The sequence below is a fragment of the Diorhabda sublineata genome, chromosome 9, assembly GCF_026230105.1.
Source record: "Diorhabda sublineata isolate icDioSubl1.1 chromosome 9, icDioSubl1.1, whole genome shotgun sequence".
NCBI lineage: Eukaryota > Metazoa > Arthropoda > Insecta > Coleoptera > Chrysomelidae > Diorhabda > Diorhabda sublineata.
Window position 1 is genome coordinate 1,801,376 of NC_079482.1, and position 15,892 is coordinate 1,817,267.

The 15,892-nt window shown below is 31.9% G+C and overlaps 1 protein-coding gene across 4 annotated transcripts in view; it reads left to right on the forward strand.

Annotated features, from left to right (window-relative positions):
• Positions 1-15,892, forward strand: part of LOC130448655 (RNA binding protein fox-1 homolog 1-like) — a 91,018-nt gene that overhangs the window by 53,581 nt on the left and 21,545 nt on the right. For 2 of the 4 annotated variants that reach the window (XM_056786109.1, XM_056786110.1), the window contains exon 5: positions 12,964-13,056. The exons of the other annotated variants lie outside the window; for them this stretch is intronic. In XM_056786109.1, coding sequence (XP_056642087.1) covers positions 12,964-13,056 — 93 coding nt within the window. The remainder of the gene's footprint in view (positions 1-12,963; positions 13,057-15,892) is intronic. 4 annotated transcript variants of the gene reach the window in all.

Consider the following 15,892-nt stretch of genomic DNA (forward strand, 5'->3'; position numbering starts at 1 on the left):
ATTCCGTGTTGAATATTTCTTCGACGCCCGGTATATTACCCATAATCTTGAGGAATGTATCGATCGAACTGATCGCAGCTTCTGAGGATCCCAATGATATAACCGAACTCAAAAATCGTATATACAGGGTGGTCCGCATAAAAATCGACACAAATCAATTAATTTTTCCAAAATTTTTCGACTACCCTGTATTTAATACCCTTCAAATTAAAACTGTATATCGAATGATGGCCGTCGATTAGTTATCAGATTATATTTCTGTATAATTTATATACGGGGGCGGATGAAATGTATTTTTGTTTTTATTCGTTATATAAATAAATGTTTTTTTGTTTTTTTTTTCCAACGGGTTAGTGTGTGAAATCGATGCGAAATATATGAAAAAAAAACATCCTGAATTTACTAAAAGAAAACCTGTTAACTTTCTAAATAATCAATTTCCGGCGTCAATAATATTTTTCCGTCGATATTTGGTCCAGGATACCTTGGTACCGAAAACCGAATAAACCCGTTCGTAAATCGACCGTATGGGTGATTTTTTTGTTGTTTTTTAGTACCAAGATATACTGGGTGGATAAACATTATGTATAACGGCGCACATTTGATGAACACGCCTTGCCACTACTTTTTTTGAGAGGCTTTAACAGATTAATAATTGTTTCAATCCTGAAAATGTGGAATGAGGCTTCTAGAAATCATAAAATGTTTCAAAACCTAATAGCACATGGTCCAATGGAAACTATGATGGATACGTCTTCGGATAAATAAGAATTTGTCTATCTCCGCCATATTTACAATGTGTTGTACTACCCTTTTAGGCATACATTTTAATTTAGATCGAATTTTTTAAATTTAGAACGCAAAATGTGTAAAAACGGGACTAAGATGACGTTGTCCTATGTATTTACGTCATGGATTACACGAGGCCGTTAAAGCACAAAAAACAATTGTCTAGTAACTTATTTTTAAACGATAAGTTTACGTTTAGAAATGTGCCATCAAATGTTTGTCTTCAAGAACGATGAATTCATTTATTTAGCTCAGCTTAACGTATGAGATCGTCCATTCTACTCTCCTGATCTAAATCCTACGATTTTTTCCCGTTTTCTCATATAAAGATGATCCTATACACGTTATAATCGTCCATTCTACTCTCCTGATCTAAATCCTACGAATTTTTCCCGTTTTCTCATATAAAGATGATCCTATACACGTTATAATCGTCCATTCTACTCTCCTGATCTAAATCCTACGATTTTTTCCCGTTTTCCCATATAAAGATGATCCTATACACGTTATAATCGTCCATTCTACTCTCCTGATCTAAATCCTACGAATTTTTCCCGTTTTCTCATATAAAGATGATCCTATACACGTTATAATCGTCCATTCTACTCTCCTGATCTAAATCCTACGAATTTTTCCCGTTTTCTCATATAAAGATGATCCTATACACGTTATAATCGTCCATTCTACTCTCCTGATCTAAATCCTACGAATTTTTCCCGTTTTCTCATATAAAGATGATCCTATACACGTTATAATCGTCCATTCTACTCTCCTGATCTAAATCCTACGATTTTTTCCCGTTTTCCCATATAAAGATGATCCTATACACGTTATAATCGTCCATTCTACTCTCCTGATCTAAATCCTACGAATTTTTCCCGTTTTCTCATATAAAGATGATCCTATACACGTTATAATCGTCCATTCTACTCTCCTGATCTAAATCCTACGAATTTTTCCCGTTTTCTCATATAAAGATGATCCTATACACGTTATAATCGTCCATTCTACTCTCCTGATCTAAATCCTACGAATTTTTCCCGTTTTCTCATATAAAGATGATCCTATACACGTTATAATCGTCCATTCTACTCTCCTGATCTAAATCCTACGAATTTTTCCCGTTTTCTCATATAAAGATGATCCTATACACGTTATAATCGTCCATTCTACTCTCCTGATCTAAATCCTACGAATTTTTCCCGTTTTCTCATATAAAGATGATCCTATACACGTTATAATCGTCCATTCTACTCTCCTGATCTAAATCCTACGAATTTTTTCCCGTTTTCTCATATAAAGATGATCCTATACACGTTATAATCGTCCATTCTACTCTCCTGATCTAAATCCTACGAATTTTTCCCGTTTTCTCATATAAAGATGATCCTATACACGTTATAATCGTCCATTCTACTCTCCTGATCTAAATCCTACGATTTTTTTCCCGTTTTCCCATATAAAGATGATCCTATACACGTTAATCGTCCATTCTACTCTCCTGATCTAAATTCTACGATTTTTTCCCGTTTTCTCATATAAAGATGATCCTATACACGTTATAATCGTCCATTCTACTCTCCTGATCTAAATTCTACGATTTTTTCCCGTTTTCTCATATAAAGATGATCCTATACACGTTATAATCGTCCATTCTACTCTCCTGATCTAAATTCTACGATTTTTTCCCGTTTTCTCATATAAAGATGATCCTATACACGTTATAATCGTCCATTCTACTCTCCTGATCTAAATTCTACGATTTTTTCCCGTTTTCTCATATAAAGATGATCCTATACACGTTATAATCGTCCATTCTACTCTCCTGATCTGAATCCTACGATTTTTTCCCGTTTTCCCATATAAAGATGATCCTATACACGTTATAATCGTCCATTCTACTCTCCTGATCTAAATTCTACGATTTTTTCCCGTTTTCTCATATAAAGATGATCCTATACACGTTATAATCGTCCATTCTACTCTCCTGATCTGAATCCTACGATTTTTTCCCGTTTTCCCATATAAAGATGATCCTATACACGTTATAATCGTCCATTCTACTCTCCTGATCTAAATTCTACGATTTTTTCCCGTTTTCTCATATAAAGATGATCCTATACACGTTATAATCGTCCATTCTACTCTCCTGATCTAAATTCTACGATTTTTTCCCGTTTTCTCATATAAAGATGATCCTATACACGTTATAATCGTCCATTCTACTCTCCTGATCTAAATTCTACGATTTTTTCCCGTTTTCCCATATAAAGATGATCCTATACACGTTATAATCGTCCATTCTACTCTCCTGATCTAAATTCTACGATTTTTTCCCGTTTTCTCATATAAAGATGATCCTATACACGTTATAATCGTCCATTCTACTCTCCTGATCTAAATCCTACGATTTTTTCCCGTTTTCCCATATAAAGATGATCCTATACACGTTATAATCGTCCATTCTACTCTCCTGATCTAAATTCTACGATTTTTTCCCGTTTTCTCATATAAAGATGATCCTATACACGTTATAATCGTCCATTCTACTCTCCTGATCTAAATTCTACGATTTTTTCCCGTTTTCTCATATAAAGATGATCCTATACACGTTATAATCGTCCATTCTACTCTCCTGATCTAAATTCTACGATTTTTTCCCGTTTTCTCATATAAAGATGATCCTATACAAGTTATAATCGTCCATTCTACTCTCCTGATCTGAATCCTACGAGTTTTTTATTTTTTTTTTTTGTTATTGTTGGTTATTTTTAATTTTTTGGTACTTTATCTCGAAAACTATCAACTATTGGGTGGTAATGATACATATTTTAAAAATTAGAGGTTTCAATTGGATGACGTCATCATCATCTTTGCAATTAAAGTGAAAAATGGAGGTTTACAACCGAAATAATGGCACTGTTTATCTAAATATGTGTAAATTTTTAAATTGACATTCTAATTGCGACGCCCGGTGTATTTTCTTTATTTATATTCGCACATTAATAAAAAAAAATTCAACGGGCGATACGTCAATTTAACATTCAAGTCATGTGGAAATTCCAGCTGTGGATATCTGAAAAGAAACGTATATAAAATTTATATTTCAACCAATCCGCTGTTGGTCAAAGAACTTGATAGTACAGGCAAATTAGGCGATTTTGAGCTAAAACTTTAAATTAAATTGGACGGTTTTGATTTCTTAGATTGTGAGCGGTTTAAGGATACTGGATAAGTCTAGAAATTATTAACAAAATTACAGGTACGGATTTTCGAAATTTTGGGACATTAAACTCAAAAAAATTTTGAAACGCGAATAACTCGAAAACTATGAAGAATTCGAAAAAAATTTCGGTAGTAAAAAATGTAGAGAGAAAATTTTTCTACAAAAAAGTATTCCAGGTATTTTTTCCTAACTTCAAAATTTTCACTTAAAAATGGGTTTGTACACTCAATATTTTGAATCGCGAAAAACTCGAAAACTACTGGGAAATCGAAAAAAGGTACCAGAACAAAAAATGTACAGCACAAAATTCTCTACAGATTTGTCCTTGAGCATTTTTTCCTAACCTCAAAATTTTCACCGTAAAATGGGATCTTATATTCAAAAATATTTTGAATTGCGAAAAACTCGAAAACTACGAGGAAATCGAAAAAAAGTTCCGGAACAAAAAATGTACAGCACAAAATTCTCTACAGATTGGTCTTTAAGCATTTTTTCCTAACCTCAAAATTTTCACCGTAAAATGAGTTCTTGTACTCCAAAACATTTTGAATTGGGGATAACTCAAAAATTATGAGGATTTCGACACAAACTATCGAGACAAAAAATGTGGAGCATAAAATTCTGTACAAAAAAGGTTTCGATTTTTTTCCTAACCTCAAAATTTCCTTTTTAAAATGGGTTTGAACGTTCAAAAATATTTTCAATCGCGAAAAACTCGAAAACTACGAGGAATTTGAAAAAATTTCCGTAATAAAAAATGTAGAGTATAAAATTTTCTACAAAAAAGTATTCCAGGTATTTTTTCCTAACCTCAAAATTTTCGCCTAGAAATGGGTTTATACACTCAAAAATATGTTGAATTGCAAATAACTCGAAAATTAGGAGGAATTCGAAAAAAAGTGCCGGAACAAAAAATGTACAGCACAAAATTCTCTACAGATTTGTCCTTGAGCAATTTTTCCTAACCTCAAAATTTTCACCGTAAAATGGGTTCTTATATTCAAAAATATTTTGAATTGGGGATAACTCAAAAATTATGAGGATTTCGACACAAACTGTTGAGACAAAAAATGTGGAGCATAAAATTCTGTACAAAAAAGGTTTCGATTTTTTTCCTAACCTCAAAATTTCCTTTTTAAAATGGGTTTGAACGCTCAAAAATATTTTGAATCGCGAAAAACTCGAAAACTACGAGGAATTTGAAAAAATTTCCGTAATAAAAAATGTAGAGTATAAAATTTTCTACAAAAAAGTATTCCAGGTATTTTTTCCTAACCTCAAAATTTTCGCCTAAAAATGGGTTTGTACACTCAAAAATATTTTGAATCGCGAAAAACTTGAAAACTACGAGGAAATCGAAAAAAAGTACCAGGACAAGAAATGTACAGCACAAAATTCTCTACAGATTTGTCCTTGAGCAATTTTTCCTAACCTCAAAATTTTCACCGTAAAATGAGTTCTTGTACTCCAAAACATTTTGAATTGGGGATAACTCAAAAATTATGAGGATTTCGACACAAACTGTTGAGACAAAAAATGTGGAGCATAAAATTCTGTACAAAAAAGGTTTCGATTTTTTTCCTAACCTCAAAATTTCCTTTTTAAAATGGGTTTGAACGCTCAAAAATATTTTGAATCGCGATTAACTCGAAAACTATGAAGAATTCGAACAAAATTTCGATAATAAAAAATGTAGAGCAGAAAATTTTCGACAAAAAAGCATCCCAGGTATTTGTTCCTAACCTCAAAATTGATTTTTGAAATAATAATCATCAGAGAACGACATAATCGCTTTTTTTAACAGTTCGTTTTAAACCAAGAAGTAGTTTTGAAATTATTATTAATCATCATGATGCATTTTGATTTATTGAAAACGAAGTTGTTTTACAAAAGTTGGAGCAATTTCCATGGACGCCTAGAACGTAAATTGGCGGGAATTGCAAACGGATGCGCCGCCTCCGACTCCAACGAATAAATAACTACCAAAATTTCGAAAACTTGTTATTATTATATCATTCAGTAACCGAAAACCTCCAAAAATCTAGAAAATCGCCAGCGCCCAATTTAATCCCGGCTTTAATCCTATTTTTCCTGTACTATGACTTAACACCAAGGTTCGATTTTAATCGTTAATGACAATTTATTATTTTCATCACGTCTTATCCGATTGGAGTCGATTTTATAATAAAACTTTACAAAGGCAGACATTCAACAACTGTTAATACAGGGTCCTCCATTACTACAGGATATTCTTATGAATGAAAGAGCATTGAAATAAATTTAACAAACCCAATTAAAAAAATGAATAAAATTGTTAAATCTGCCGATGTATACTTTGTTTCGAAGTCTTTGTTTCGTATTTTTTTCCTATTTAAATGTTTTCGTTTTTAACTTTTATGGAAAAAAATCTGTGTTATATTTGGGGCTGTTGGCCAATCCAAACCCTTTTCTATTGTTTTCTACAGCTTGTGGACTCTTAATTTCAACGTTGTTTCAGCTTTCACTGCTGCGTAATTAGTTTAATTCCAAGAGGTATCACAAAAATTTTCGAATTTATCAAAACTAGAATAACCGAAAGAAACTTTGTTTGTGTTTTCGATATATCTCATGGTTAGATTTTTTTTAGTGAATTTTAATCTTTAAAATGTTCTTTCCGCAGCTATACTATAATCTTTTTCTTATATACAGGGTGTCCCACGATGAATTAAAACTAACTAAAATGGCAAAATACGGTTCTACCGCAAGTCGACTGTAACTTTGTTATTTTATATGAAACACCCTATATATTAATAAATTTTTTAAATCTACGTAAAATTTTAGTATACTTTTGTCTAAAAACTTTTTTCGAAAAATGCATACTTTTTGAGTTATTGATTTTTTTGTAAAAAATTTAACCCTTGCAGACCCTTATAAATTATTTTTTTACGAGGATATCCTTAAGGATATGAAAATAGTTTCTATTTGTTTGCTTTTAGCAAGGTCAGACGTATTCGAATCTATGTCGAAAAATTTTTCATTTTATACAGGGTGTGTATGAGAAGTGTTCAAAGTTTAACTTCATAGATATCCAACTGGTTTTTGAAAAATAGAAAAATTTCCAGAAAACATTTAATGTTTGGATAACGGTGAGGTTTAAGTATAGGAAAGTATACATGAATTTGCCTTTTTTATCCTTGAATGCATTAAAATAGAAAAAACCAGTTGGATATTTATGAAGTTAAACTTTGAATACTTTTCATACACACCCTGTATAAAATTAAAAATTTTTCGACATAGATTCAAATATGTCTGACTTTGCTGAAAGAAACCGAATAGAAAAAATTTTCATATCTTTAAGGGTATCCACGTAGAAAAATAATTTATAAGGATCTGCAACGATCAAATTTTTTACAAAAAAATTAATAACACAAAAAGTATGCATTTTTCGAAAAAAGTTTTTAGACAAAAGTATACTAAAATTTTACGTAGATTTCAAAAATGTATTAATATATAGTGTTTTTTATATAAAATAACAAAGTTATAATCGACTTCCGGTAGAACCGGAAGTCGGCCATCTTTGAAAATATTTTAGTTAAAAAGATCGTATCCGAAAACCTATAGATAGAAATTTTCATGATTTTATTGTAAGTATTTTGTCATATACAATTTTACCTCGTCGTGGGACACCCTGTATAGTCGTTCCAGTCATAACTACATACTTCTTAAGGAGCATTTTTTTAAGAAATTTATACGCTTTACCCCGTGTTGATATGATCTCTTATCGCTATAATAATTAAAGAAAACTTGTTTTTAGTTATAACATATAAACAATTCCACCAAAAGTTAGTATCTTCATTTTTGACAGTATTGACGTACTAAACAAGAAAAAATTGAAGTTTGACTGGACTAAATTGGTAAATGAAGAGTGTACACGAATTTGAACAAAATAATAAGTAATATATACTGAAATTATGGTTGTGGGGACAAAAAATTTGTACAAACTGTTTTTTTAATTGAATTATTTGCATTTTATTCTATAAAATAATGCTTCGCTTTTCGATTAATCGTAAACGATTTGTCAAAATTTTGATTTTGTTTTGACATTTGACGCAACTGTCATATTACGATAAACAGAAACGCATTTAAAAACGCGGTTGCCAACTTTCAATGAGAAAAAGTCCATTCCCATTATTTCAAAGTGATTAATCGTAAACGATTTGTCAAAATTTTGATTTTGTTTTGACATTTGACTCAACTGTCATATTCCGATAAACAGAAACGCATTTAAAAACGCGGTTGCCAACTTTCAATGAGAAAAAGTCCATTTCCATTATTTCAAAGTGATTAATCGTAAACGATTTGTCAAAATTTTGATTTTGTTTTGACATTTGACGCAACTGTCATATTCCGATAAACAGAAACGCATTTAAAAACGCGGTTGCCAACTTTCAATGAGAAAAAGTCCATTTCCATTATTTCAAAATGATTAATCGTAAACGATTTGTCAAAATTTTGATTTTGTTTTGACATTTGACGCAACTGTCATATTACGATAAACAGAAACGCATTTAAAAACGCGGTTGCCAACTTTCAATGAGAAAAAGTCCATTCCCATTATTTCAAAGTGATTAATCGTAAACGATTTGTCAAAATTTTGATTTTGTTTTGACATTTGACTCAACTGTCATATTCCGATAAACAGAAACGCATTTAAAAACGCGGTTGCCAACTTTCAATGAGAAAAAGTCCATTTCCATTATTTCAAAGTGATTAATCGTAAACGATTTGTCAAAATTTTGATTTTGTTTTGACATTTGACGCAACTGTCATATTCCGATAAACAGAAACGCATTTAAAAACGCGGTTGCCAACTTTCAATGAGAAAAAGTCCATTTCCATTATTTCAAAATGATTAATCGTAAACGATTTGTCAAAATTTTGATTTTGTTTTGACATTTGACGCAACTGTCATATTACGATAAACAGAAACGCATTTAAAAACGCGGTTGCCAACTTTCAATGAGAAAAAGTCCATTCCCATTATTTCAAAGTGATTAATCGTAAACGATTTGTCAAAATTTTGATTTTGTTTTGACATTTGACGCAACTGTCAAATTACGATAAACTGAAACGCATTTAAAAACGCGGTTGCCAACTTTCAATAAGAAAAAGTCCATTTCCATTATTTCAAAGTGATTAATCGTAAACGATTTGTCAAAATTTTGATTTTGTTTTGACATTTGACACAACTGTCAAATTACGATAAACAGAAACGCATTTAAAAACGCGGTTGCCAACTTTCAATGAGAAAAAGTCCATTTCCATTATTTCAAAGTGATTAATCGTAAACGATTTGTCAAAATTTTGATTTTGTTTTGACATTTGACACAACTGTCAAATTACGATAAACAGAAACGCATTTAAAAACGCGGTTGCCAACTTTCTATGAGAAAAAGTCCATTTCCATTATTTCAAAGTGATTAATCGTAAACGATTTGTCAAAATTTTGATTTTGTTTTGACATTTGACACAACTGTCAAATTACGATAAACAGAAACGCATTTAAAAACGCGGTTGCCAACTTTCAATGAGAAAAAGTCCATTCCCATTATTTCAAAAGTGATTAATCGTAAACGATTTGTCAAAATTTTAATTTTGTTTTGACATTTGACGCAACTGTCATATTCCGATAAACAGAAACGCATTTAAAAACGCGGTTGCCAACTTTCAATGAGAAAAAGTCCATTCCCATTATTTCAAAGTGATTAATCGTAAACGATTTGTCAAAATTTTGATTTTGTTTTGACATTTGACGTAACTGTCAAATTACGATAAACAGAAACGCATTTAAAAACGCGGTTGCCAACTTTCAATGAGAAAAAGTCCATTCCCATTATTTCAAAGTGATTAATCGTAAACGATTTGTCAAAATTTTGATTTTGTTTTGACATTTGACGCAACTGTCAAATTACGATAAACTGAAACGCATTTAAAAACGCGGTCGCCAACTTTCAATGAGAAAAAGTCCATTCCCATTATTTCAAAGTGATTAATCGTAAACGATTTGTCAAAATTTTGATTTTGACACAACTGTCAAATTACGATAAACAGAAACGCATTTAAAAACGCGGTTGCCAACTTTCAATAAGAAAAAGTCCATTTCCATTATTTCAAAGTGATTAATCGTAAACGATTTGTCAAAATTTTGATTTTGACACAACTGTCAAATTACGATAAATAGAAACGCATTTAAAAACGCGGTTGCCAACTTTCAATGAGAAAAAGTTCATTCCCATTATTTCAAAGTGATTAATCGTAAACGATTTGTCAAAATTTTGATTTTGTTTTGACATTTGACGCAACTGTCAAATTACGATAAACTGAAACGCATTTAAAAACGCGGTCGCCAACTTTCAATGAGAAAAAGTCCATTCCCATTATTTCAAAGTGATTAATCGTAAACGATTTGTCAAAATTTTGATTTTGACACAACTGTCAAATTACGATAAACAGAAACGCATTTAAAAACGCGGTTGCCAACTTTCAATGAGAAAAAGTCCATTTCCATTATTTCAAAGTGATTAATCGTAAACGATTTGTCAAAATTTTGATTTTGTTTTGACATTTGACACAACTGTCAAATTACGATAAACAGAAACGCATTTAAAAACGCGGTCGCCAACTTTCAATGAGAAAAAGTTCATTCCCATTATTTCAAAGTGATTAATCGTAAACGATTTGTCAAAATTTCGATTTTGTTTTGACATTTGACGCAACTGTCAAATTACGATAAACTGAAACGCATTTAAAAACGCGGTCGCCAACTTTCAATGAGAAAAAGTTCATTCCCATTATTTCAAAGTGATTAATCGTAAACGATTTGTCAAAATTTTGATTTTGTTTTGACATTTGACGCAACTGTCAAATTACGATAAACTGAAACGCATTTAAAAACGCGGTCGCCAACTTTCAATGAGAAAAAGTCCATTTCCATTATTTCAAAGTGATTAATCGTAAACGATTTGTCAAAATTGTGATTTTGTTTTGACATTTGACACAACTGTCAAATTACGATAAACAGAAACGCATTTAAAAACGCGGTTGCCAACTTTCAATGAGAAAAAGTCCATTCCCATTATTTCAAAGTGATTAATCGTAAACGATTTGTCAAAATTTTAATTTTGTTTTGACATTTGACGCAACTGTCAAATTACGATAAACTGAAACGCATTTAAAAACGCGGTCGCCAACTTTCAATGAGAAAAAGTTCATTCCCATTATTTCAAAGTGATTAATCGTAAACGATTTGTCAAAATTTTGATTTTGTTTTGACATTTGACGCAACTGTCAAATTACGATAAACTGAAACGCATTTAAAAACGCGGTCGCCAACTTTCAATGAGAAAAAGTTCATTCCCATTATTTCAAAGTGATTAATCGTAAACGATTTGTCAAAATTTTGATTTTGTTTTGACATTTGACGCAACTGTCAAATTACGATAAACTGAAACGCATTTAAAAACGCGGTCGCCAACTTTCAATGAGAAAAAGTTCATTTCCATTATTTCAAAGTGATTAATCGTAAACGATTTGTCAAAATTTTAATTTTGTTTTGACATTTGACGCAACTGTCAAATTACGATAAACAGAAACGCATTTAAAAACGCGGTCGCCAACTTTCAATGAGAAAAAGTTCATTCCCATTATTTCAAAGTGATTAATCGTAAACGATTTGTCAAAATTTTGATTTTGTTTTGACATTTGACGCAACTGTCAAATTACGATAAACTGAAACGCATTTAAAAACGCGGTCGCCAACTTTCAATGAGAAAAAGTCCATTTCCATTATTTCAAAGTGATTAATCGTAAACGATTTGTCAAAATTTTAATTTTGTTTTGACATTTGACGCAACTGTCAAATTACGATAAACAGAAACGCATTTAAAAACGCGGTTGCCAACTTTCAATAAGAAAAAGTCCATTTCCATTATTTCAAAGTGATTAATCGTAAACGATTTGTCAAAATTTTGATTTTGTTTTGACATTTGACACAACTGTCAAATTACGATAAACAGAAACGCATTTAAAAACGCGGTTGCCAACTTTCAATGAGAAAAAGTCCATTCCCATTATTTCAAAGTGATTAATCGTAAACGATTTGTCAAAATTTTAATTTTGTTTTGACATTTGACGCAACTGTCAAATTACGATAAACAGAAACGCATTTAAAAACGCGGTTGCCAACTTTCAATAAGAAAAAGTCCATTTCCATTATTTCAAAGTGATTAATCGTAAACGATTTGTCAAAATTTTGATTTTGTTTTGACATTTGACACAACTGTCAAATTACGATAAACAGAAACGCATTTAAAAACGCGGTTGCCAACTTTCAATGAGAAAAAGTCCATTTCCATTATGTCATTTGTCAACTGTCATATTACGATAAACAATTAATGAATGACATTCTCAGTCAAAGTTCACTTTCTAAGCTGTATTGTACGAATTTTTTGTCCCCTACCCTTACTTCTTAAAAAGCAATTTCACCCCATATCGATAAAACCTTCAAATCCTACAAAAATTAATAAAAAAAAAACAGTTTTTAGTTGTAACATATAAACAATTCCACCAAAAGTTAGTACCTTCATTTTCGACATAACCGACGAACTAAAAAAGAAAAAATTCAATTTTGACTCGACTAAATTGGTAAGTAAAAAGCGGTAAAGCAATTTGAAGAAAACAATATCGAAATTACGTCGGAATCGACGCCGTTGCAAACTTTCTACAATCTAGTCAAAAATTTCGGGTATCCGTCCATAGTTTTCAATCGTCGCGTTGTGCTATTAGGCCGGAAGGAAATAAACCAACGGCATGCGTCTTTATTTGGTCGATACAACGTCTAACGTCATCATGTCATTGCACGAGTTTGAGAAGCTGTTGATAATGCATGTCTTGTCTGTCTTTGCATGCAGGGTTTCGGTTTTGTAACATTCGCAAATAGTGCTGATGCGGAGCGCGCACGAGACCGTCTACATGGCACCGTGGTTGAGGGAAGAAAAATAGAGGTGTGCATGTTTATTATTCATTTTTTTTTTCGACCCGTTCGCTTCATTTATGACCAACGAGCGCGTCAACAAACAATTCGTTCTAATTTATGAACGACGAAATTGTTGCTCATAAAAGCGAACGGTTTCTAGCTATCTACGTGTAGCACTGGCCTGTCCCGTCCCTCCCCGGTAAAAAAAGGTCAAAACCTCGTGTGAGACTGGCTTGCAGGCTTTAGTGACTAACCGGTAGCACATCACTCCTCTGTAGTTTAAGACCAGCTTAATAATTTATCTTGAATGTTCCAAATAGACTAAAAATCAAACAGTTTACTGGTCCTCGATATTTTCCTTTCTTTTTTTTTTTGTTTATCGGGTTTTATCATTCATTAACTACGTTCGGGGAACCGTTTTCCTATTAAAAAAAATCGCCAATGGAAAACACATCCGCCCACAATCGTTCTTCGATAAGTTCCGCTGGAATTTCGAAAAAAAATTTGAAAAATTCGTACCTATATAATGAAAACAACGTAATCAAATTGATATCTTTGAAAAAATAAACAGAAGAAATAGGTTAAAAAAACTTGATTGGATGAAATGGAATAAAATCGTGGTATAAAACTAATTTATTCGCCTCGAAATTTCAATAAAACGTTATTATACGATGGCCGTTTATTTTTTTCGACCTCCGATCGCTCCGTGCGGACGCTACGCGCGAAGAAGAAGCTCTCGCACTGCACATTCCGCCATTGTTGATATTCAGAGGTCAGTCGGCGTTGTGCTACGGCCACGTTAACATTATTGATCCTCCCGCCGAGTGTGATTCGTTTTATACAGACTGGGGGTCATAGTGGTGCAGAAATCCATAGGAAAACCTTATTTGGTTCGACGATTCTTTATCTATGGAATTTCTAGAAATTGAAAGGTCCGATTTGTATCTATTCGTATTATAAATTGGTTAATTACTTTATTTCGATCTACCTCGTATAATATCGTTTCGAATAATATTTTGAAGAAATCTACTATGTTTTATATATCACTCAATAAATCGTTTGATTGACACAGAGATGGCGCTGTCAATTCCATATGACGTTTTTATGAAGTGCCAACTTTCAAAAAAAAAAAAGTTATTTGTAAGTAAAAATCGACTTTTGATTATTTCATTTCATCCAAACAACCTATAAGCCCAAGAAATTGGGAAATAAATATCGTAGTGTACTAACTTTAATATATTTCCGAATTTGTTTAAAAAAAAAACATTGATTTCATCGTTATCATCGGTTATTGATTATAGTTGTTAGAAAAATTGTTGTTTGTTGGTTAGATTATGAAATTTTTATAGGTTAGGACGTTTTGGATGTAACTTAATCGAATCATCAAATTATCAATTCCATCCCTAACGATCTGGCCTATCAAAATTTAACATATGTTTTCGAAAGCTCGGGTATATATTAGAGTTAGTACGCTTTGGTGTTTGATTTTGCCACAATCCCACAACGTTAACGCTCATAATCTACCTGGCAAAGTAAATGGTAAATGAGGTGTGCAAAATGTATCAAAATAATGGGGAAAACAACCAGTTTCCTGACTAATGCCTGGAGGAATATTGAATCACAACCCCTCTGAAGAACGTGATGTAAATCGACCTTTTTGTATATATTAACATCCCCAATGGTTCGCTATTACAAGGAGAGGGTGTAACTACTGACTAGTTTCGACGTTATTACGTCTCATCAGAGCAGCTTAACGTCGTTGCACCCTCTCCTTGCAATTGGGAGCCATTGGAGATGTTAATATCGACAAAAAAGGTCGATATACATCACGTTCTACAGAGGGGTTGTAATTCAATATTCATCCGGGCATTAGTCAGGGAAAGTAGGTGTTTTCCCCTTTGAAGAACGGCGGAATACATTTTCGAAATTATTTCAGAGGTGAATAGTAAAAATCCTTTATTTTGATACATATATATGAGCGTTTTCTTATTGGAAACGTGGCAATGAAACACCAAAGTGTACTAACTTTAATATATTTTCCGAGCTTTCGATAACTTATGTAATCATCTTCTGCGAATTAATTAATTGAGATTTGTGATGATTTTGAGTTGTATAAATTCTTGTACAGACTTTATATAAATGTTTATTGAATTTTGAATCGTATTAATTTAAAATTTTTACAAGAATCTATACAACTCAAAACCATTACAAATAGCAATTGATTAATTCCCAGAAGATAATTACATAAGTTATCGAAAGCTCGGAAAATATATTAAAGTTAGTACACTTTGGTGTTTTATTGCCACGTTCCCATTAAGTAAATGCTCATAATATAGCTCGCAAAGACTTTGGATTGCAGCAAATTTTGGAAAAGGACAATTCTTTCTTAAACTATAATCCCAAGTTTTCGGGAAATGTTTTTACCATCATCAGGGAATCTACAATATAAATTGAAAATCTTGAGTAAAAAAAGAGGAAGAAAAATCACTTGGGATTATAGTTTAAGAAAGAATTGTCATTTTCCAAAATTTGCTGCAACCCCAAGTCTGTGCCAGCTATATTGTGAACGTTTTCTTAATGGGAACGTGGCAATAAAACACCAAAGTGTACTAACTTTAATATATTTTCCGAGCTTTCGATAACTTATGTAATCATCATCTGGGAATTAATTAATTGAGATTTATGATGGTTTTGAGTTGTATAAATTCTTGTACAGACTTTATATAAATATTTATTGAATTTTGAATCGTATGAATTTAAAATTTTCACAAGAATCTATACAACTCAAAACCATCACAAATCGCAATTAATTAATTCCCAGAAGATAATTACATAAGTTATCGAAAGCTCGTAAAATATATTAA